The 25,366-nt window shown below is 43.0% G+C and overlaps 1 protein-coding gene across 1 annotated transcript; it reads left to right on the forward strand.

Annotated features, from left to right (window-relative positions):
* Window positions 1-24,726, forward strand: enc2 (ectodermal-neural cortex 2). Its single transcript, XM_083973800.1, has 12 exons — window positions 1-99; window positions 7,367-7,599; window positions 8,386-8,491; window positions 9,263-9,508; window positions 10,465-10,554; window positions 10,827-10,990; window positions 13,110-13,257; window positions 15,243-15,439; window positions 16,960-17,065; window positions 17,327-17,470; window positions 18,427-18,850; window positions 21,949-24,726. The coding sequence occupies exons 2-11, from the start codon at window positions 7,418-7,420 to the stop codon at window positions 18,811-18,813; spliced, it is 1,770 nt and encodes a 589-aa protein (XP_083829926.1). The 5' UTR covers window positions 1-99; window positions 7,367-7,417; the 3' UTR covers window positions 18,814-18,850; window positions 21,949-24,726.
* The last annotated feature ends 640 nt before the right edge of the window (window positions 24,727-25,366 follow it).

A 25,366-nucleotide genomic window follows, 5' to 3' on the forward strand; every position in this document is an offset into this window, starting at 1 on the left:
CGACTAGAGACGACCAGACTCAGCTATTGTCACAGGGTTATGATGGTGTTGGCCCCGGAGCCGAGGCTGCGCGCTCTTCGGATCTAACTTTACACCTGGGTGAGTAAAACATCATTTCTCCGCACCTCTCCGTCCTGTGGTCGGTCGGTTGGTTTAAAACTGAGCGCGTGTGTTTGTTCTGGCGGGCGACTATTGTTTAAACCGACGTGCCATTACTCAGTGAGTGGACTGTGGAGACTGTGGACCGCAGTGTGCGCGGTGTGTGCGGTTCCGGCTGCGGGACTAGTTTTAGTTCATGTGAGCTCCTAGTGCACTCAGACTGAAGTTGGAGCTAGTAGCTCTGTCCCGCTGCCCGACCGACCGACCACCGCAGCTCCACTCGGTTAGTTCATAACACGGACACGTCTCTCGGGAAAACACCGTCTGTGGTATACATTTTTACAGACAGCCACAGTGAGCCACACAGTCGGAGTTTGTCCCGGGACAAGGTCTAGGACCCGCCGGGTCCAGGTCGAGTTGTTAGCCTGCGAGCTAACCGCTGCTAACTAAGTGTTTTCTATTGGTTGTCTCCAGTCTGCACCGACATGTCCGATGAAAACCTGTTCACGGTGAAACGAAGTCTGCTGTGTGTCAGTCGGAGCGGCTCTCCTTTGTTTTTCACTTCATTTTACTCAAGGTTTCCATGTCTTTGTCAAGTTGTTGTCTTGTTGTGCAACAGTGTTGGTGCTTCTGTAACTTCCTCGGGTCAAAACCCTCCTGCTGTGTCGATTTATTGTAAGTCGATTTTTATTTAATCAGTTCAATCACCCGTCGGCTCATTTGAACATTTTTGAATACACAGACATCACATGAACATAATAGTAACAGTTTGCCCATGTATTTGCTTGTGGCATCATAGTTGTGTGGCATGTATTAGTTGTAATTACATGTGGTCCAGTGGACAGCTACCAGTGGCTCTGTGATGGATTGTGTCAGTATGTGTAGTCGGGGTCTTCTTGCTGTTTGTTGGAGCTCACTCCTATTTTCAGTGTCTTTGTTGCCACACTCAGCTCTCTCTCTCTCTGAGGAAACACTGCTGTGTGTAGCCTACTCTTTCCTCGCCAGCCTGTGTTGACAGCCTCTGTGCCCTACCACCACTTGAATCGGTTTGTGGGTTGCCAGGTTGTGGGTTCAGATGGATTGAAATCCTATGAGGTGTGTGGATAATGCATCTAGATGGTGTTTCATATACTTTTTGTGCATGGTGGAAAACATTGGATAAACATTACAAACTCATGGATCCATGCATGATTTATTGTTTATAACCATATATTATATTTGGTCGTAAAATGAGATGCCTCTGAGCAATCCTGACTCACAGGAGAGCTCAGATATTGCGGGACAGACACACCTAGTTTAAATTACATCCAGTGATGATATCTGTACCAAAGCCTCACGTGCACCCTCCAATGACAAATGATACAGGTTTACAGATGTCCTAAAATATCATCTGTAACCTGTTCTGTTGGATTATCTGATCTGAGCAATGCGCACACACACACATTCTGAGATAGGCCACTTCAACACTGACTTACATTAAATGCAACAGAATGAAGGTGTTTTTCTCACAGTATTACTGTACTGTTTGTTGGTCCAGATGTTTTCTTCAACTGTCAGTAGTATTAATATAACTACGGTCTTGTACAGGATGTTGCAGTGTGAGTTGTCGATTGACCAGCCAGTGTTTTCAAGTAGTGAGTATCAGCTATGTGAATTTTTTCATCTAGTTAAATTTGTAGGATTTCCTGAGGGCGATTGTGACATGGACAGACATACCAGACATGGGCCTGTTGTCAAGTCACCGTCAGTGCACACTTGTGTTTGCGCCCACACACGCACACACAGATTATCCTGTCTTGCAGTAGCACAGCTCACCAGTGGAATATCAACACAGCGTTTAAATAGACTGGAGCCTTGTAAAGAAGTGGCAGTCACTAGGCCTGAGCCGCAGCTAGCATAGTTGCAGCACTTAACTTGTTTCCCAGGGTCACTCTGTGTGTTTGTGTGTGCGTGTGTGTGTGTGTGTTAGGAGGAGGTGGTGAGGTACTGTAAGAGCAAGGCTGTGAAAAAGAAGCAGATGGGCTCAGGTTTCCGTGAAGCAGCATCATCGTATAAAAACATGTGTTGTTTGTTAATGTCTCTTGTTGTTTCATTGTGTCACTGTATTCCATGTGAACATGTTGACTTCAAGCTGACAGAAATGCGTAGGGAAAATCAGCCAGGATAGGTCACGCTTCAGGAAAAATCTGTGTGCAGTGAAAATACTAAAGAAAAATGAATATTTTTTTTACAGAAACACAATGATCAGGCTTTTCAAGTCCTCTGTTCACTTCATCAATGTAGTCAACTATCCACTGTTTACTGGCAAATATTTGATCATGATATCAAAGACACTGAACTCTGAGAAGCTCCTCTAACGGTTCCTGTAAAGAACATGATGCCTCTCCGATGGTCAGATCATAGCTAGATACTCAAGATACTCCAGCACTTAGCAGCAGTTTAACGTAGCTTCAGATCACTTTTGCCTAATAAACTAGAAACAGAAACAACAGTGTTTGATCCTGCTTAGTTTTGAGCACATGAATCAGAGTATAGGCCTTCTGCCAGACCAACACTAGCAAACATGGGCTTTGATTCACTGGCTAACCTTTGGCCACTCCCAACCAGGATGAACTTTGGACTGAAACGCAGCACGAACTGAGTGTTTACAGTTTCTGGGTCAGTGTTTCTCTAAATGTAGTTTTTTTTTCTGTTGTTGTTGTTGTTTTTTTGCCAGTAATAGAAATTCTATACACTCACCAGTCACTTTATTTCCAAGTTTAGTTTACATTAGTTATAAACAACTGGGTTAAATTATTTGGTGTAATCTTCCAATGGCTGCAGTTCATTTTGTTAAAGGGACAACGAGGAGTTTCTATTCGGTTATAAAAAAAAAGTCTCATATTAATGTGGATGAATCTCTGCTACCCACACTTGTTAATGGGCCCATTTTCGATAAATATATCGTTTTGTCTCTATCGTTATTTTGTTATTATTAGTGGTGGTGGAAATGCTGGTTGAGCCGACCAGCGTTTCATTACTTTCAGTTTCGTGGCGAGTCATGAGAATAACACAGCTGAATCGCCGTTTATGGTCGGAACTACAACGGTATGTGATCGTCTTCCAACCACTGACTTTAATTCTTGATGAATGAAAACATGAGTCTGTCTTGCGCCGGTCAAAGAATTTCACGGTGCGCGGAGGCTCATAAATGTAGTGTGAAAACACTTTGCTTTTCCAAAACTCCTCGTTGTCCCTTTAAATGAACTCTAAAACATGAAGCACCAGAATGGTGTTTATACTGGAAGTATCAGATCCACAGCGTGTTCCCCCTATTGTGCTTATTGTCAAATACAGATGACATTTGGTCTATGAGGATGTGTGTATGTGTATGTATGAAATAATTTATAATGTTCATCATCATTCTCCACATACACAAGTACATCCTCAAATGTTGATGTTTCAAATATACATACAATATTTTAGGTATGTGTGTACAACATAGGATAAAGAATAAGAGCCCTTTGCTGCAATAAGAACATTCCTGCCCATTCCTACTGTACTAACACAAAAAGGAAGGAAGAACTGGCCGATGCCCAGGCTGAACTACAACCCCCCCTCCTCTCTGCCTCAACGGCAAAAAGACCCAGAGGGTGATTGAACAGGAAAAGGTCACATCTCAGGTCTTTAAAGCTGAAAAGAAAACTAGTCACCTGTCACCGTCATGGCAAGAAATGGATGTTTTGGATCAGTGAGCAAGACCCTCAGCTATCTGACTGAGTTCACAGATGCACCGTCTGGAGCAGAATACGACAGCGTGTTGTACCTCAAACCTGTGTTCCCTGTTCTCCATATTGCTGCTCTGAGTCCACCTCAAGGTGACACAGACCTGATAAAAGACCTGAGGAGGTTCATCCTACAGAATTTAAATGAGAAATACTCTGTCCCTGCAGCAGATGACCTGCCAGATACGGCCTCCTGCCTAGATCCATGTGTCAAAGCAACGTACAGCACAGACGACAGGAAAGAACACATCAGAACCAGAGCTGAACCAAACCAGAGAGTCAGTCACTGCAGGAGAGGTGAATCATAAAGAGCTGCAGCTGAAAGACTCTGGCTAAAATTAACATCTGAGAAGCATACTGTTATTATTTAATGACATGTGTAAATGTAATAACGGTCAGACATGTCTGATCTCCTCCCAGCTTGGTTGTTCCTGCTTCTTAGACAGGACACCTAGTGCAAGCAACGTGTCCACAAGTCCACATCCTCCACCACTGGTGTTTCTCTGTGAATGGTCCATCATGCATGTTACACACGTGGATATTATAGTGTTTCTGTGAGACCCACATTTTCTGACATCACAGTGGTAACATGAAGGTTTTAAAAGGTTCAACGGATAGTTCAACATTTTGGCAAATTGGCCCATTGCCATAATCCCTATAGTCATAGCAGTAGGTTCGTTACCTTTAATTGTCGGTGTAAGCTATTTTTCGAACGGCGGAGCGGAGCAGCAGGCTGCTCAGAGCTATGCTATGGAGGTTAAAGGAATTTCTTGGTTTTAGACGTAAATTCATGCAAAACCGCTGATGCGCGTTCCCGTTGGAGGCAGTTTTTCAGCAAGCAGTCTCTGCATTTGCCTCGAAAACAACTCTGTCTCGTAACGTTCCGTTATTGTCTAATAGCGTGGTGAATGTGCAGGTCACAACTTGTCCACCAGAGCGTTTTGGAGTTGTTGGATTGTGTATTTGATGAGTTTGATGAGGGAAACCAAGAAATCTCCCGAGCCTCTGTAGCGTAGCTCTGAGCAGCTCACGGCTCTGCTCCGCCATTCTAAAAATAGCTTGCACCGACAATTAAAGGTAACAAACCTACTGCTATGACTATAGGGATTTATGGCAATGGGCCAATTTGCCCAAATGAACTATCCCTTTATCTTTAATTGTCAGTGCATGTTGTTTTGAGATCTGCGGCGCAGAGACATTAGCACATCAGCGAGCACAATGGAGGTGAATGGTACCTGTACCGTTCACTGAGCAGCTGGCGTCTCTGCGCCGCAGATCTCAAAATAACATGCACCATACAATTAAAGATAATGAACCTACTCCTATGACTATGCCGAAATGTACTTGAACTATCCTTTTAAGTCATCAAAGATAAAGGAATGAATGTGTCTGTACACGTGCACATCCACTCATGCACATGCTGGTGCTTCTCATCTTTTGTTTTTCGTTCACAACACAACCCAACCACACACACAGTAAACACCGAACACCCTGTAACTGATCTGCTGTGGCACTGCTCCAAAACTGCATGTCATCAAGTGTGTGTATGTGTGTATGCACCTATCGTCTCAAACACACACACACATACAGACATTGACACAAACAAAAGCAGTGTTGCTGCTGAAACTGCATGTCCTCTGTTGTGTGCTGTCCATTCATTTCCCTGTTTGTCTGATGTCTAACATGTCCCAGTAACATCATCATCACATGGTCCTGTGTCTTCTTAGTGCTTCTTACCATGAGTGTGGCTTCACGTTGCCTTGACTTTAGTTAGTGCCATTTCTGTCGAGTGTTCACATTTCACATTAATGAAACAAAAACACTGCAGCTGACTGGGAGGACCTGACCAAACCTACAAACAAACAAATATACACATGCAGGCTGTGAGTCTGTGCAGCAGATTTAATGAAAAGGTAGACAGTCGAGACAAGCAAACAAACAAGCCAAGCTTAGATTGTTTGTGCATTTTCACCATTAAAGGGATAGTTCACTCAAAATTCAAATTTCAGAGTCCTCCGTGCCTTCTCTGAGTTACAGCGGGGCTCCGTGCAGCACTGCATGTCCATATGACGGTTGCAAATGGATACCACTTTTCTTCGTAACAAAAAGACACACCAAAAAAACATCCAAATACCTCCATGCTGCTCGTATGTAATGTCCGTCTTGTATTGAAGCCCCGAAATGCGAAATTGTTCCGAAAAAAAATTAAATAAGTCTATATTTCAAGCTTGTTTGTAGCGGAAGCTCCTCTTCCTGGTCCGTCCAAATCTCGTGCGATTTGCGCCGGCGTCAGTAATCGCACTGACGCCGGCGCAAGTCTCGCGAGATTTGGACGGACCAGGAAGAGGAGCTTCCGCTACAAACAAGCATGTTACGAAGAAAAGTGGTATCCGTTTACAACCATTATATGGACATGCACTGCTACGCCAAGACCCCCTGTAACTCAGAGAAGCCACGGAGGACTCTGAAACTTCTCCCAGCCCTTAGTCCACATGAGGGGGAGTAGATACTGAGTGAAATTTCAATTTTGGGTGACCCCTATTCCAGACTTGATTCATACCTGCAAATTCAGCAGTTTTTAGTGGCCCAATCACAATCTTTTTGCCAGCAGTGCTTTCAACTCTGAGTACGATTGATTGGTCCATGGCTGGCTGATATACTGATCATTTTGGCCATGCAAAAAATTTCAATTTTGGGTGAACTATTCTTTTAATACACAATGCATTCAATCCTGTCCATATATTTTTATGACCCTTTATTCATACAAAAGTATTCCATAAATTGCTGCTTGTTACTGTCACTTATCTCAATTGCTGATTTACACAACAGACCCACATCTTTATGTTTTCATGTGTGATAGAGCTGAAATGTAACTCAAGTCCAGCAGCAGTGAAGTAGTCGACCTTTTTGTTACCACCCGTCTGATATAAAAGTGTGTAAAAGTGGTGTCTCACTTCGTAGGGGAATAATTCTACCTCATGCAGCGAGTGGTCAGGATATGTGGAGGTGTATGAATGAGAAATGGGATTGCACCGAAGTCCACGTCAAGAGGAGGCTGTGGATGATGATATGACTCACGCAGGGCAGGAGATCAGCATTTGATTCAATGGAAAAGGAGCCGTTTAAGCTGTTTGTATAATTCATGAACATTTAAAAACAAAGTTGTTAAATGTGCGAGCAGCGGCTATGTGAGTGCTAGGGCAGGGTTTTGAGAGATGTGAAATCAATAAATCATGCCCTCAAACTGATAAAACCACGCTCTTGAATTAAGATAATTAAGTCTGGAAAAACTTCCATATCAAACCAGCTTGCGGCTGCTCGCAGCGTTAAAGGGTTTAAACCCACAGCCAGTGCTTCTGCCTGTGTCATTGCATTACGCTGTCTAAATTAATCTGGCGTATTTGACCTCCTTGTCTGCAGTGATTCATAACAGCATGTACTGTATATTACTTCATATTGACTCTATGGTTTATTTCCCTTTCCCTCTGCCTCCCATTGAACAGTACAGACGGATTATCGCAGCCGACTCCCTGGAGGCGCCGGACGAAGACACCATGTCAGTGACCGTTCATGAGAATCGTAAATCCCGCACCAGCACGGGATCCATGAACATCTCACTGTTCCACAAGCCGTCGCATCCTGACAGCGTCCTGACTCACCTCAACACCATGAGGAAACAGTGCATGTTCACTGATGTCACGCTGTGGGCGGGGGATCGCTCCTTCCCATGTCACAGGTAAAATCCTCCTAACACTTGTTCCTTCTACTGGATACACACAAGCATCACCTTAACTTGATTAAAGGGATAGTTCACCCACAATTGAAATTTCCTCATGTGGACTAAGGGCTGGGAGAAGTTTCAGAGTCCTCCGTGGCTTCTCTGAGTTACAGGGGGTCTCGGCGTAGCAGTGCATGTCCATATAACGGTTGCAAATGGATACCAACTGTCTTCGTAACAAAAAGACACACCAAAAAACATCCAAATACCTCCATGCTGCTCGTATGTAATGTCCATCTTGTATTGAAGCCCCGAAAAGCGAAATTGTCCCGAAAAAATTAAATAAGTCTATATTTCAAGTTTTGTAGCGGAAGCTTCTCGAAGCTCCTCTTCCCGGTTCGTCAAATTTGGACAAACTGGAAAGAGGACGGACCCTGGTTCTTCGAGAAGAGGAGCTTCCGCTACAAACAAGCTTGAAATATAGACATATTTAATTTTTTTCGAGACAATTTCGCATTTCGGGGCTTCAATACAAGACAGACATTACATACGAGCAGCATGGAGGTATTTGGATGTTTTTTGGTGTGTCTTTTTGTTACCAAGACAGTTGGTATCCATTTGTAACCGTTATATGGACATGCACTGCTACGCCGAGACCCCCTGTAACTCAGAGAAGCCACGGAGGACTCTGAAACTTCTCCCAGCCCTTAGTCCACATGAGGGTGAGTAGATAATGAGTGAAATTTCAATTTTGGGTGAACTATCCCTTTAAAGACGCTCCTTGTTGTGTGCTTTGTGTTGCAGGGCAGTCTTGGCAGCGTGCAGTCGTTACTTTGAGGCCATGTTCAGCGGTGGATTACGAGAAAGTCTGGACAGCGACGTGAACTTCAGGGACAGTATACATCCTGAGGTACTGCTGCTGCTGCTGCTGCTGCTGCTGCTGCTGCTGCTGCTGCTGCTGCTGCTGCTGCTGCTGCTGCTGCTGCTCAACACAATCCAGCACAACACTCACTTCTACCTTTCCTTCTGGACACTAAATCTTCGGAGGGATTGCTGTGATGGCAAATTAGTCTATGTCCACTTCCCCAGCAGCTTCTCTAGAAGCCGCAAAGTCTGGTGTTGTCAGCACACTCACACTTTGTGTCGACAGCACTCTAGCGCACTAGTAAGAAAGGAGACCAACACTTTATGGCTTTATTTAACACTTGAGAGTAGAGGCGGGAAAGGAAGTGATGGAAATGGGAAAACGGCATGACTCAAGGTTATGTTGACTTCAATAATGCTGATTTTGGCCATGTGAACGCAATATCTCCAAAACTTCCCCTTCAGATTTTGCACAGATGTCCCTTTAGACTCAAGGATGAACTGATTTAGACTGTGGTGGTGAAAGGTCAATGTCTCTTCACTGATCTCACAAAACACTTTTTAGCCTTTACACAAGAGTTCATACAGTAATACAGGCAAAACACAAAACACATCATAAATGGTTAATACTTTGGATGACTGTGGATGTAACCTGAAACCAGTCTGAGTGGTGGAGGCTGACCATGAGTCAGTAATTGTAGTTTAATAATGCATGAAGTAACTTAGCCAGGTGATGCGGCCAGGCGCCTGAGGATTAGACTGTGTCCTCCAGTCGTCCATTATGTAATGCTGTTACTTCTCTCCTCTCCTCTCCCAGGTCCTGGAGCTTCTGCTGGACTTTGCCTATTCCTCTCGAGTCATCATCAACGAGGAGAATGCCGAGTCGCTGTTGGAGGCGGGCGACATGTTGCAGTTTCATGACATCCGGGATGCAGCTGCCGAGTTTTTAGAAAAAAACCTGCACTCTTCCAACTGCCTGGGGATGATGCTGCTATCAGACGCCCATCAGTGTAAAAGACTGTACGAGCTGTCCTGGAGGATGTGTCTGTTGCACTACGAGACGGTAAAGATTACATCTTTTCTCAATATGTGGTTTCCATCAGTGTGTATCTGCTTAATGTCTAAGTTCCTGTAGCTGCATCAGCCACATCGATGCAGTTTATTATTGGACAACAACAGCTGATAGAAGAGAACAAATCCTAAAATAGACCAAACTTCACAAAAGACCGAGTGAGAAGTGTTGAGTTAAAAATGTTAACTTGATTTGATGTGTAATATGTAATTTCAGAGATTTGAATGAACTGTGGGAAATTAAAACCACAGCAGATAACATGTCTAAACTACTGTAATCACAGTGTAAGTTAGATCAGCAATACCCATTCATAAAGATAAAATGTGTCACAATGTTGTTGTGGATTGTTAGCACCATAAGTGTTGTGTAACAGAGACATAAAGAGACATGTTTGTTTGGTGTGATTTTTCTTGGGTCTTGTACCAATTTAATTGGTTTAATTAAATGTATTTATTTAAAGCAGAAGTAAGTGGTGTTAATATAAGTCTTAAATAGCAATCACTTCTATAGAGTGTTTGGTCTGAAACACGGGTCTGTCAGTCACTCTGCTCTGCTGTAAGCCGAGGAGAAAACTTTCCTTGTATCCTACAACCTTTATCCAATGAGGAGAGAGAACGGCATGAAGGGGCGGTCCTCTCTGTGTGTGCAGCCAAGGGATGCGCGTGAATGTGGTGACGTAGGGACGAGGGCGGGGACTGCTAACTCCATCGGCTGACAGGAAGTTAGCCAAAACCACCGGATCGCTTACTGATAGCTTTAATTTAATAATTATAAATATTTTCAAGTGAGAAAGAGGCAAAAATGACCGTTCAAATCAAATATCGCAATATCAGATTTCGATTTATCCTCATCCTCTGAAGCACAGATGCACTGTAGACGTTCACCAGACCATCCATGTGTATGACGAGCTGACAGGTTGACTGAACACATGTCTGTCTCTCCTGCAGGTCAGAGAGTCGGAGGATTTCTACAGTCTGTCTAAAGACAAGCTGCTGGAGCTCATTCTGAGTGATGAACTGGAGATAGAAGATGAACAGGTGATGAATCCTCTCCTTCCATTTTTACTATTTACTGTATTTCCTGCCTCTTTATCCACTCTCTTATTTAATGAAATTACTAATGCTCGGACTTTCTGCCTGGTTAACCCCTCTGCAGATAAAGCATCAGTTTCTTTAATCTAATATTCCTTATTTTGACCCCAGATGCATTATATTACATCTGTTGTAACTGTGGTGTGTTGAGCAGACCAGATGAGTGCTTCTTTTTAAGTAGATGATGACGATTGTAAATGTGATTGTAAAATTGGCAGGTTGTGTTCAACTCTGTGATGCGGTGGGTCCGGTTCGATTTGGAGCGTCGGCGTCATCACCTGCCTGAGCTGCTGAGGGGCATCCGGCTGGCTCTGCTGCCCTCTGAATGTCTGCTGGAGGCCGTGGCCTGTGAGGAGCTGGTTATGGCCGACAAGAGGAGCAGGTAAACTGTGACAGGGACCTTTAATGAACTGTTTTCTCACACTCCCAGTCCTGAGTCTAACTCATGTAGTGTACAGCAGGAGATCTGTGTAGACAATTGCACTGGGTTAGGTTGTGCAGAAGAAACTTCATTAAAGGGATAGTTCACCCAAAATTCAAATTTCACTAATGATCTACTCACCCTCATGTGGACTATGAGCTGTGAGAATTTTCAGAGTCCTCCGTGCCTTCTCTGAGTTACGGGGGGGTCCGCGAAGCAGTATTTGTCCATATAATGGTTGTCAATGGATACCAACTTTCTTCGTCCAAAAAGACACACAAAAAAACATCCAACTACCTTCATACTGCTCGTCTGTAATGTCCCTCTTGTATTGAAGCCCCGACACGAGACATTGTTCCGCCAGTTGCACTGACACAGGAAGAGCAGTGAACCGAGACACTGGGAGCTTCCGCTACAAACAAGCTTGAAATATAGACTTATTTAATTTCTCATGTCGGGGCTTCAATACAAGAGGGACATTACAGACGAGCAGTATGGAGGTATTTGGATGTTTTTTGGTGTGTCTTTTTGCTTTTTGGACGAAGAAAGTTGGTATCCATTGACAACCATTATATGGGCAAATACTGCTGCGCGGACCCCCCCCCCCCTGTAACTCAGAGAAGGAACGGAGGACTCTGAAAATTCTCACAGCTCTTAGTTGACATGAGGGTGAATAGATAATGAGTGAGATTTGAATTTTGGGTGAACTATCCCTTTAAGAGTTGCTCTATTCACACATGGGCTCAATCAGACATCCAGGGCTCAATTTCTACATTTCACAGCAAGGTGTCAGAGGGAGCAGAAATCTCCAAATGTGTTTGCTAGAGGACCTTCAGAGAGCCATCCTGCACTTCTTCCATTATGGCCACCACTGCACCCCCCTTCCTGCCTGTGGCTGGAGGAAGGCAAGGGCTGATTGGCACAAATTCAAAAAAAACTTCTTTTTTTGGACTTTGGACTGCGTAAAGGCTGCTGTACAATTGTTGTGAAAACTGGTTAGATCTTGTCTGTTGCGGAGGAGAGCAGGATGTTTGTGCTTTTGGTATACAGCTCTATCCTGCTCCAAACTGCAGACCTTCCTGCACTTGACATCTTTTTATAGCTCTGTATTTACAGGCATGGTAGATTTTTAAGATTGCACAGGACACTTTTAAGAGCCCAGGTAGGGAGCTGCTTGAGGACGTTTTGTTCTTTAACAGCCTCATAAGGACCTAAACGCTGCAGTCTGTGAACCAGTCGGGTGGGTTGGTTGGGTGCACTAAACTGGGGCTGATAATTAATGTGGTGAAGGAAGTCTGTGCTGCTCCACCACAATCGCTTAAAAGCTTTTGCAGACAAGTGTCCTGTGACCAGTGGGGCAAAGGGTGTGAGTACCGCCCCCCCTCTCCGTCTACAAGCCCGGCTGGGGGGGGTGGCAGGAGGCCGGAGGTCAGATGGCGTCTTTCACAACCCCCCCACCCCCCCACCCCAAACTGGGCACAGACTGTTTTTTCTGTGGTCAGACTGAGACCCATGAACATTTATTGGTCTGACCACTCTGTTGACCTTTTATTTCTTAGGGTTTTTTTTAACCGTAGCACTGTGCTAAAAAAGACGACTGTACACACACTGGTGAACTTTCTACCTGGTTTTTGCCAAGACGACCATCTGGCTGACAAACAGAAAGCAGGCTCAAAATACTGGCATCGTACCAGATTGGAGGATCCACAGAGAGCTCGTCTGAGAGAGGAACACACTTCTTAGCAGACGATGGACAGAATGCAGGCTTTCAGTAACATGTGGTCTGTGGAGAAAGATGGAGAGTTTATTGTACATTTCTGATAAGAGAAACACATTTCTGGCTGTTTTTACAGGATTGTTGACTCTTAGGAATGTTTTTTTGCCCTGTGGTGATGAAGTGAGTCTTCTCCTGACAATGGGACATTGAAAACCAAAACCTTCTCCTCTCTCCTTTCCTCTGCTCTCCTTTCTTCTCTTCCTGAAAAACATCCAAATCCTCTATTCAATTGTTTGTGCTGAAGCTGCTCAGACCTGTGGTGAGGACATTACACAAACATGTCCCTGTCATGCGTCTCCACAGGTCAATAGTAGAAGAGGCCATGCAGTGTAAGAAGAAAATCCTTCAGAACGACGGAGTGGTGACGAGTCCCTGCGCGCGGCCTCGTAAGGCGGGACACACGCTGCTTATTCTGGGAGGCCAGACCTTCATGTGTGACAAGATATACCAGGTAAAAAAGCTTTATGAATGAATTAATGTTTTATTTTTGTGTCATGCCACCACTGTGGCCCATCCCATATGAGATTACAAGACACAATAACAAATACAAAAACAAAAACTAGTCCTTCCTGTTGGTGTTACATAAATAAACAATTTAAGTTTACTTTCGATACTCAACTATATATCGCTCTTCGTCTCATTGCCCAAGCCTTTTCAAGAAATAAAGAAAATGCAAAAATATTCAAATGAAAAAGAAGTTTTAGCTTCTCAGAATCGTCCAACCACACACATTTGTTATTTGAATCTACCTTACTAAACAATTTTTGTCTTATAGAGTCATAGAAAGGACAGTAGAACACAAAATGAATTTCATTCTCCACCTCTTGGATGTCACATAAATTACAAATTCTATGGTCTTCTGCTTTGCCAACATATCTGCCTGTCTCGACATGAAGACCAAGAATACCAGCTCTCAATTGAGCACAGGGATCTTTTCTTTTTAGACAAATTATACAAAACATAGTTTTCTGGGCCAAATACCTTTTATTTCACAGTAAGTACGCAGTTTTGATTTATCCCAAGTATCTAATGCCCATCTATCTTTACTTTGTTGAAAAATAATTTCTTTTAATACGTTAATCTCAACTTTCTCTTTGTTATAATAATGGTCTTCATATCCAGGTCTCGGCAAGATGTCATATACTGTATGTCCCTATCCCATGCCCCATTGGTCAGAGTGTCCCACTCAAACATTTTTCTTGCAATCCTGTTACAATTTAATCCTAGAATCCTATTCCATAAACGCACCATATGTACACTCCACCGTACCTCACTGGGTTCCCAGCCCATATCTCCCATCACAGCTAGGGTCGGTGTGAATTTATGTACGCCAAGAAAATACCGCATGGCCCTATTTTGCACAGCCTCACATTTAGGGTATACTTTGCCTGACAAGTTGCCCCATGTGAAGTATATATTGTTCCACTGACTTAAAAGGCATTAAGTGGGAGGAATTAGCTCACACAGTAGAGTACACTCCTCATTGATTAAAGATTATCCAGTCCAGTTCCTGCCTGTGACTGCACACAGCAGCTGAACCATCCATCCATTAGCCTGACACTTATTGATGAGGGCTCAGAGGGGGCTGGAGCGCATCCCAGCAAACTCTGGACACCAGCCAATCACAGGGCCGACATTCACAGTTTGTTTACGTGCACTTCAGTGACCAAGTTGCTCAGACAAATCAGGTTAGGTAATCAGCGAACATGAGTGCATACATACATTTGAAAACAATATGATGATTTTAACGTACATTTCTGGCTATATATTGATAGTGAAGTCACTGAGAGGAGCATCAACACAAGGTGAGCAGCTGATGTTGCTTCCACCTGCCCCCTATAGGCTGTGACTGAAGCCCAGAGCTGTTGTTGTATGACTCATGTGCCTTTGAACAAACAACTGAAAAGACCAGACCAGTCCAACCTGGATAAAAAAGCCTCCCTGCTCTCACTGTGTTGTCTACTGTTGGTGCAGAGGACGGTTATCTGCTTCAGTATTTGATTTAAAGATTGGAGAAATAGTTGATTTACTGTAACTATTACAAAGTATAAATATCATCCTATTCTTAATAACTGAATCGTATAAAATGACTTAAGAGCAGATGTCACATCATTGCATATAAATAGACATGTAATGAAATAACTCAGAGGGAGAGACACACTCCTAAACACATCTGTAATGATCCAACCTCGAGTGATTTGTTTCACAGAATTGTAAGGATTTATACTCAAATTGAAAATGCTGTTGCACCATATTGTTCAGTGATTTGCCATGACATTCGAAGCAGTAACTTGTTTTATGGTATTCAGGTGGTTGCAATCTGCAGCCTCTGCTAAATGCCAGATCCTTCAGTGTGTATCCAAGTGTCTGTTTCCTGCCTTGAACTCGTATTCCCTCGTCAAAATGAATGACCCCCTGTGGTTGATCTGTTTTTAGGTGGACCATAAAGCCAAGGAGATTATACCCAAGGCCGACCTCCCAAGCCCCAGGAAGGAGTTCAGCGCCTGTGCCATTGGTTGCAAGGTTTACGTGACGGGAGGCAGAGGATCAGAGAACGGTGTGTCTAAAGACGTGTGGATCTACGACACTGTCCATGAGGAGTGGTCTAAAGGAGCGCCTATGCTGATAGCCAGGTGAATTACATAGTTTACAAACAGCACAGTCATTTATACATGTCCATGCAGTTCAGTTTTAATAAGTCATCTGTGTATTTCAGCCTTTCTGGATATTTAGTGTGATGTGCTACATTCAAAATGCATGAAGGACTTACTTTCATTACCGTCATTCATTCGCAGTTACAATGTCAATATGACAAACAAATTTTATTTGTTTTTATTAGCTTGCTCCATGACAACATGATAGAGTGATTCATGAGCCACTTCCTCTGACTAAGGTGTGGTACAGTGGAGACAAAGGATCCCACTGAACCTCTCAGTCCTGCAGAGCAGTAAGATGAGACGGGACGGTTGGTCTCATCTATGAAATCCTGCATCTGACATCTTACTCCTGCCGTCCACAGTCACAGCATTTTTACCCACCGTGTCCAGCCTCCTTGTGTTGAGACATGCTGCTGCTCCGGCAGACTGCAGCATAGAACAGTTCACTGGTCACAAGTGACTGATCAAACATGACCAGCATTTCTTATTTCACTGCAGACGTCAAAGGACCTGACTCTGCCTCTCCATGTAGACAGAAACCGTGTTCAGGGACCAGTTTAGTGAGCAGGTGCACACCTAGGTGCAGTCATGGGGATGTGCTACTACACATGACATTAAACTGTGGCAGGGCTTCTACATTACTGGACAATAAGGGTGGGCAAAAATATCGATATGGCAATATATCGCGATACGTTGTCTTCCAATTCAATATCGATATTATTATATAAGTTTGAATATCGATTTTTTTTCACATAATAAATCATGTTTTAGATGGACTGTAAATCCAGTGCGACTTCCGCACCTCCGCTCCGCTAGGTGTTGCTGTACCGCTACCTCACTGCAAGGCAAATATATTGTAACTTGTGCTTGTATAGTTACAATAAAATGGCATGGATAATTTGAATTACACAGTTTTGACTCAGTTTGTCCCGTGAGTTATCACTATCATCTGATGTACATACAACTCAGATTTTAAGATGCATAATGCATTTTACATTTTTCAGTGAACTATGTAGAATATTGCAATATATCACAATGTATCGCAAAATTTGGATATCGCAATATTGTGTCGTGACTCAAGTATTGTGATGCGTATCGTATCGTGAGGTGCTTGGCAATACCCACCCCTACTGGACAGAGAGGTCAAGTATCTCCCGGACAAATGCAAAGGCATGGACAATCTGTAATCATCCTGATCATCATCAATTACTAATATCATCGTACTCAACACAACCTTAGCTGTAACATGAGAAGTATGATTATTGCAAGAAGTGTCCTGACTGATAAAGAAACAGCTGGAGCAGACAAAAACAAAGTTCAACTAACAGAAGTGGTTTGCAATAGGACAGGTCCTCACAGAGATACAAAGAAATCACTGGCCTGCTGCCAGGGCAAATAGATTGAAGAGGAAACACTGCACATTATAGAGTGTTAAATGAAAAGGCCATTGTGTAAAGTAAATACACAGGCACATAATGTGGTCGTTCTGTCCGCAGGTTTGGCCATGGCTCAGCTGAGCTGGAGAACAGTCTGTATGTGGTCGGAGGTCATACAGCCATCGCTGGAGTTTTTCCTGCCTCTCCATCTGTCTCCCTCAAACAGGTCAGAGACACATCTATGATTTCATTAGTGTAGTCTCATTATCTACAGTTTTGATCTCAGTTTTAACAGTGAAGGGATAATGATGTGGACATGCACATCAATACAGACAGCTTGTAAACTGATTATTAGCAGGTGAAATCTCTGCTGCTGCTCTCACTCTGACTCAGATCAGGCAAATTATAATATTAGCACTGTTCCCTAGTTTAGGATGAGCAGTGATTCAGCCGCAGCCTCTGAGTGTCACGTTTCACTTGTTCCCAGGTTGAGCGCTACGACCCTCTCAGTAATAAATGGACCATGATGGCTCCTCTGCGAGATGGAGTCAGTAACGCTGCTGTGGTCAGCGCTAAACTCAAGCTCTTTGTTTTTGGTGGGACTACCATACACAGAGACAAGGCCTCCAAGGTTTGTGGATTTATATATTTACCTATCTTGCATGACATCTTTCTATATTTCTTTCTTCATTAATCTTCACACGTCTGATTGTTTGTCCAGTCCACAGACTGTGTTAACCTGGGGAAGGGTCCAATCTGCATTTACACCCTGATCAAAGTATTCTGAATTAGGGATGATCAGGCCACATGATCATTATCAGCATATTATCATTTGAATTCATGATCTGAGGTTAGGAATTAAAGGGATAGTTCAACATTTTGACAAATTTGCCTACTGCCATAATCCCTAGAAGTAGGTTCAATTAAACATGATTGTTTCATAGTGTGATGAATGTGAGAGAGAGCGTGGTGGAGTTGTTGGATTGTGTATTTGATGAGTTTTGAGGGACAGGGGACCTGTACCGTTCACCTCCATTGTGTTAGCCGAGCAGCTGGCGTCTCTGCCCCGCAGATCCCAAAACAACATGCACCGATAATTAAAGGTAATGAAATTACCCTTGGGACTATAGGGATTATGGCAACGGGCAAATTTGCCAAAATGTTGAACTATCCTTTTAACATTTCTAGTCACCGATGGCCTTGAAACTGATTAACTGTGGCGCCTGTGGCTGAGAGAAGCTGTATGTGTTGTACAGTGTGGGCTGGCCTGGTACATGACAGACTACCAAAATGTGTGTTGAGAGAATGATTTAATGTACACCATATGGAATGCATGGCCAAAATGATCAGTATGTCAGCCAGCCATGGACCAGTCAATCATACTCAGAGTTGAAAGCACTGTTGGCAAAAAGATTGTGATTGGGCCACTAAAAACTGCTGAATTTGCAGGTATGAATCAAGTCTGGAAAAGGGCTCACTGGGCTTTTAACAGCATATTGAAACAACCTGCTGATTGATTGCAGATGTTGTGCATGAACAGCAGCAGCTCAGCCCAACAGTCTAACTTCCTGTGCCCTCTGTATCCAGGTCCAGTACTACGACCCTGTAGGAAACCGCTGGAACATCGCAGCCGAATGCCCCCAGCCGTGGCGCTACACAGCGGCCGCCGTCTTAGGGAGCCAGATCTTCATCATGGGTGGCGACACGGAATTCACCGCTGCCTCTGCTTATCGCTTTGACTGTGAAACCAATCTGTGGACTCGAGTGGGCGACATGACGTCCAAGCGGATGAGCTGCCACGCCGTGGCCTCAGGAAATAAGCTGTATGTGGTGGGAGGATATTTCGGGACGCAGCGGTGTAAAACGTTGGACTGTTACGACCCCACGTCAGATAGTTGGAACTCCATCACCACTGTGCCTTATTCTCTGATCCCCACTGCCTTCGTGAGCACCTGGAAACACCTGCCGGCCTAAAGCGGAGACGCTAGGTGCCAGGAACTCCATGTACACTGTAAGTGACTGACATTAATACATCTCTGAAGGTCTTTGCATTATTTGACATTAGCCCATGTTTTGACCTCTCAAAGCCAATGTACAAAGCATGTTGCCCTCTATAGGCAGAGAGATCGACAGTTGCTGGAGCTCAAAAAGTGCACATATTGCCCAACTAAGCCTCTGCAAAATCATTAACCAACATTTTTCTTTTTTTCATCATCTTTTAATTTCAACTGCATTATTATTAGCAGGGTTTGAAGGAAGTGAAGCTAGATTAACCACAGCATCATGTCCCAGTCACTGGACAAATAATACTGTCTACAAAAGTGGCTAGCTTTAGCAGCAGTTTAGCTGTTGCCTTATGTCATTTACAGATAACTATGGGAAATATAACATGTTAAGCTCAGCTTACAACAAGTTGAGTTAAGGTTAGCCAAAGCTGTGTGAGCTAGCTAACAGGTGACTGTCAATGGAGTTAGAAAAAGAAACAAAACCAACACAAAAAATAATAATTTTAAGATTGTAGTCCCTGCCAACCAGATCATGTAAACTGTTAAAATGGCAGTTTTTTGACTAGCTTTGGCATCTTCTTCGTCCGCAGGCCAAGGAGGTGTTGTGTGTCTGTAAACGGTGCAGAGAAAAAATCATAAGTCATTTTAAATTACAGCTTTTAATAAAACAATCTCATACATGAAGTATCAGGACTAATAAGATAGGGCGTTTTATGTCACCGTGCTTTTTAGTATCAGTAAATAGAGCAACACTCCTCCAGCACTTTGAGCTGTGCTGGATAATGAGGCGTGAGGTTGGGAGGAGATTCCCCTCCTAAGCACTTGATGGATGTGTGGTGAATGTCAGCCAGACGCCCTCTGCTCCTGAGGTCCTTCTTACCATACTAAAGTCAAACTGACAGCTGGTGTCAGCAGGTGCTGCAGTCCTATTGGAGAGACAGGTTCAGAGAGAGACAGAGAGAGAACCAAAACCCCCACAAATGATGCACAACAGAAAAGCAAAACCTCGTATAACAATAGTAAACTGCATTATGTTTTCAGAATTGATGATAGATGTATTCTACTTTTACTCGTCAGTAGCATCAGCATAAACTATATTTGAGTCTATACAGTAGACAATCTTTGCACTACTGATAATGTATTTGAAAGTGTAGACTGTGTCTGAGTCTACAGAGGCTGTAAATGACTACAAATTACTATGTTAGAAACTATGAACAACATTTAGACTATTTGTATAGACTATAAACTATATTTGGGACTATATTGATGAGGGTTCAGGCTATATTTTTTAATCAGAATCAGCTTTATTGCCCAAGTATATATGCACATACCGATCATTTAGTATTGCTCTCAAGTAATACAATAGAAAGTGGCATTAAAATGAACAGTTAATAAAATAAAAACTGAATATACCTGTAAAATTGCACCCTTGTTTTTTTTACCTAGAAATCACAGTTTATAACAAGTAAGGGATGGTCAGTTAATTCTCAGTGTATTCACACACATAAAAAAAAGAAGAAGAAAAAAAGCAGAAAGTCAAAAGTAATGGTACTGAATTTATTTATGTTTGTATATGGATAATAATCATTTACAGTATCACCCAAAACCTATATTTGAGAAACTAATAACAGGGTGAATAACAGAGCGTGATCAGGAGCATGAGAGACAAGTGTATTTATATTTCATAAGCAGAATGTTTGAAGTCTGATCTTCAGTAACTTGAAGGAAGTTTTATTCCCTCACGTTGACCTTGTCTAACTCCTGGAAGTGAGAGTTTCTGCTTGAGGAGCCATGTAAAGGTCGAACGATGAGCAGACTGTGCTGCAGTAAAAGGCTCTTTCTTCCTCTGCCCCCTGTTACTGCAGGGAGAAGCCATGCAGTGGAACAGCAGCGTATAAATATCCTTCATCCATATCCACACAGTGCTGCATCATTGCCACGCTCCCTTTTTTCTTTGCTCCTACCCCCACCCTTCAGAGATTTATGTTATGAAACAGGGTTCACGTCCCTCTCCTCTGTTTATCTCTCTCATTCATTCACCTCCTGTTTCCACTACTTACTGTCTACCTACACGTCCGTTACCTAAGAGACTTTTTCTTTTGAAGCCTCAGATCATTTTTTGAAGTGTCTCTGCTATCTGCTGTCTCCCATGCAGGACAGGTAATCCTACAGCTCCACAGCTTATGAGACAGAGTGACATTTTCCAGGGAGTAGTCTTCTCCCACGGCATCACAAACAGCTTGTGATTAAAATCCAGTAAAGAGTGGAAAAGTTTCAGCTAAAGAAGAACAGAGCAGGCTCGGTGGAGTGAAAACATTAAGACTTCTCATCTTCTCCTCATCATCTTCTACAGAAGATAATAAAAACAAAATAATCCCTATAGTTTTAGGAGTAGGTCCGTTACCTTTAATTGTCGGTGCAACGGTGGAGCAGAGCCGCGAGCTGCTCAGAGCTACACTATGGAGGCTAATGGGATTTCTAGGTTTCCCTCATCAAACTCATCAAATACACAATCCAACAACTCCAAAACGCTCTGGTGGACAAGTTGTGACCTGCACATTCACCACGCTATGAGATAATGAGTTGTTCTTTTAGAGGCAAATGCAGAGACTGCTTGCCGAAAAACTGCCCCCGAAGGCAACGCGCAGCAGCGGTTTTGCATGAATTTACCTCTAAAACAACTCTGTCTCGTAACGTTGTGTTATTATCTCATAGCGTGGTGAATGTGCAGGTCACAACTTGTCCACCAGAGCGTTTTGGAGTTGTTGGATTGTGTATTTGATGAGTTTGATGAGGGAAACCAAGATAAGCAGGTTATCTTAGCGTAGCTCTGAGCAGCTCATGGCTCTGCTCCGCCGTTCTAAAAATAGGTTGCACCGACAATTAAAGGTAGTGAACCTACTCCTAAAACTATAGGGATTATGGCAATGGGCCAATTTGCCAAAATGTTAAACTATCCCTTTAAGACTTCTCATCTTCTCCTCATCATCTTCTACAGATAATGACAGAGGGCTGCGTTGCTTCAGGATGAACAGCCTGTGATGTGGACGCTCAACCTGTTCTCTAACCTTTGTCTTTGTCTCTGTCCTTTTGTGGTCTTCAGGAGGTGACAGCAGCTGGAGGAGAATCTGAGACTCAGCACAGGACCAATCCTTTACAAAGACAAGCTGCACCTCACTAACTGTCCGTCAGTGTTGAGAGGTGCAGCTGACCAGTTAACAGTTTACCACCCAGGTCTTAACACAGAGGATCTCTCTGAACGCCATGCTTCCTAAACAATGTGACGCTTCTCAAACACTTTGATGAAGCTGACTGGCTGATGGATGGAGCACTCATAGAAACCAATGAGTGTGTGCGTGTGTGTGTGTAAGTGTGAGTGTGTGCCACTGCCTGCACATACGTGTGCATGTAACCATTACATAACCATTCCAGTGTAAAAACAGAAGCTGCCAGATGACAAGAAAAACACAAGAGCACTGCACCAGGACCAGCCACACACACACACACACTGTACCAGTACTGCTGCTTACAGCATTGGATTGAAAGTGTGAACATGTCGGTGCATCAAGTAACTGTCAGAACGTTTGGCATCATCAACATTTGAAAGCAAACTTTTATTGTTTAAGTGTAAGGATTGAACAGTGTTTTCTCGGTGCTGCATGGAAAGGATTGTCGTTATCGGTGTGTGTTTGGAGACATGTTGTCGACACGACGACAAAACTTAATCCTCCGGGTCTTTTATGAAAATATACAGGTGCTTGTGGAGCATTGAAAACAAACTGACAATGGGATCATCCAACTCAAACTCAAATCCTCAGCAGAGCGATTCAACACGAGCAGCAGGTCACAGACGTTTCACCAGTCGCTCATCACACATTCAGACAAACAGTCAAACAGACTGCAGACACACACTCTGTGACTAGTGTTGTGTTGACAACCAGAGATGCAAGAAAATCAAGGACACAATGAAAATCTCCAAACATTGGACAGTTCTTCCTTGTAGATTCAGCTCAACACGCGACACTGACCAGAGTTCCCAGTGTCACCAGGGTTACTGTTGGATCCTCACCACATCGTTCTCCAACCACAGTGACAACACAGTATTTGAAGTCCATGTTGTCCTTTTGGCGAGGAGGCTGTATCCAGAGTGACAGCTGCCTCGCCTGAGCCTCAGTACAAACATTTGATGTGACAGTGTTTGCTTTTTTTTTTTTTTTTTTTTTTTACTAGATGCCTCGATTGATTGGCAGCCAAAAATTACTGGCTGGTTTTCATTAGAAATCAGTGAGCAGTGGATGGGATGATGATTAATGCTTCTAGTCACCCATCACCTGTGGTTAACACTCTGGGGTCTGCAGCTGGGAGCACTTCCTCCCCCCACCTTGTCCACTGCGTCGGGACATGACGGGCCACAACGAGTCAATGTGAGCTGTGCAGGGATGTCACGATTACTTGTTTTCACAATTAATCGCAGTATTAAACGCCACAATTATTTAATCGTAAAGGTTCCTAAATACCGTCACTTTCCAAAAAAGATTATGTCGGAACCATGTCGGCAGATCAGCGCAACACACACGGAATGAAAACAAAGTTATACTGAGTTACTGGGTTAAATTACGTTAATGTCAATTTACCTAATGTAACACTGAACTGGTAGGAATTTAAATGTTAGTGCCTCATTTGTAAGAAAAAAAAAGATGTAAAAAAAGACTTCCTCTGAAGGATTAATAATTGGTCCTATATTAATGGATACTTAAAATAATTTGTTTATATAATTAGTAATGCAATTGACTATATTTGATGTTACACATTCATAGTGTTGTAAAATTATTGAATATAATAATCGTGATTATTTCTCTGACAATAATCGTACCAAGAAAATCTATAATCGTGACATCCCTACAGCTGTGTATAACTTTCACAAAGTGTGTGAAACAAAGTATGCCATCTGCAGTGCATGCCACGACCTCACTCATGGATGATATCAGTGTGTTGGTATCCGGTAACATGATTGAGGTTTCCCTACTTTTACTTTTGCCTCTCCTGAGTGATAAAGTGTTAAGACCTTTGCCAAGCTCTGAATTTGATTTAATCCATGATATGAAAACAAAGGAGGACATTTAGGAGCGTGGTCACTGGGTTTGATAGAGATGCACAAGAAGCAGTTAAACGGCTCCGCTTGACCTCCTTTGTGTTTCAGTGTTGGAGGAGGGAGCAGCAAACACAAACTGAAAACTAACACGGTGCAACAGGAAGACCAGGGTTGTGGCACAAGGCCCCAAGTCACAAAGTCTTATATCAGACAACGTGTTTGTTGTCATTTCTTTTATAGGATCCATATGAGAAGCACACAACAGCCTTGTGGACGGTGTCCTGCAGAAACCATCACTGTCCTGCTGAATCCTTATTGTTTCTTCTCTAACACTTCTGATCAATTGATCAGCGCATTCATTAACAGTGTTTTTAATTCCCCGCGATTACAATTTCAAAAATGATAAAAGTAAAATAAGATATGGGATTGTGTCAATACAAAGTGGCACTGAGGTGATGAAGGTTTGTGCAGGACACAGATGCATCATGGCTGATAAGTTTTATTGTCTCTGTGATAATGTACAGTATTTGCTGATGTTTTAAGTCCTTTTGCACTCGTCCCTCGTCCAGCTGTTCACAGCTGCTGCGAGGTGTGGTGTATAAATCTTGAGTTGATTCACTTTGTGTATTTGGATTTCAGCTTCTGCACACAACAGGAGAAATACTCTTCAGCTGTTTTTTAGTGGAGGATGGTGTTTTTGAAATTATTTGGAAAATCTACAGGAATTTCTTTGAGGAACATGTTAGATACTGTCTGTTTGTATTGGTGAAAATAAAAAGTGACTTACTTTTTCAACTTTTTACAATAATGTCCTTTTTGTATATCCAGCTTCAGCTTCAGGAAACCCATTTATTTAAAGTGTCTTTTTTTAAAGCATGTCATGTCACAGAAGAACAAAGTGATGGCTTGTTACTGCTCTCATATTTATTTAGTCTTGTGTGATGCACGGCTGCGAAATCCAAGACCATCAGGGACAGTGGTGACGTCATGGCACCGTAGGGGAAATAATGACAGAAATATGCTTTGCCTGGGCAGCAGCTTTGGAGACAGATACATCAAGCAGCTCATCCTGCTCTCAGAGATCTGACTGCAGGCGCAGGATTTCACCCCCTCACTATGAGAGAGCAAGATAAGTCCACACACAGACACTACAATAAACAAAAGCAGAGTGTTTTGTGGTGACATCATTCATTTTCAGAAGTCCTTGTTGGCCTGTAAATTTCTGAACACGAGCATGTCGCTGTGGACATCCTTTTATAATTTATGGACCTTTAATATACTGTATATAATACCTACTTTTAACCTCAGACTGTCACAATGGTGTATCAGATGTCAGACTGCCTCATTCTTTCAGTTTTAACCTGAATATACAAGACATGATTGATTTTCCCAACGATCAAAGTATACGAAACCGAACCGAAAACCGTGA

The sequence above is a fragment of the Trachurus trachurus genome, assembly GCF_905171665.1.
Source record: "Trachurus trachurus genome assembly, chromosome: 6".
NCBI classification, from domain to species: Eukaryota; Metazoa; Chordata; class Actinopteri; order Carangiformes; family Carangidae; genus Trachurus; species Trachurus trachurus.

Excerpts from the sequence above, each read along its gene's own strand:
- enc2 (XM_083973800.1), top strand. The coding sequence starts at position 7,418 with ATGTCAGTGACCGTTCATGAGAATCGTAAATCCCGCACCAGCACGGGA. Across the intron at positions 9,509-10,464 it reads GTCTGTTGCACTACGAGACG|GTCAGAGAGTCGGAGGATTT; the intron begins GTAAAGATTACA and ends TCTCTCCTGCAG. Across the intron at positions 13,258-15,242 it reads TGTGTGACAAGATATACCAG|GTGGACCATAAAGCCAAGGA; the intron begins GTAAAAAAGCTT and ends ATCTGTTTTTAG.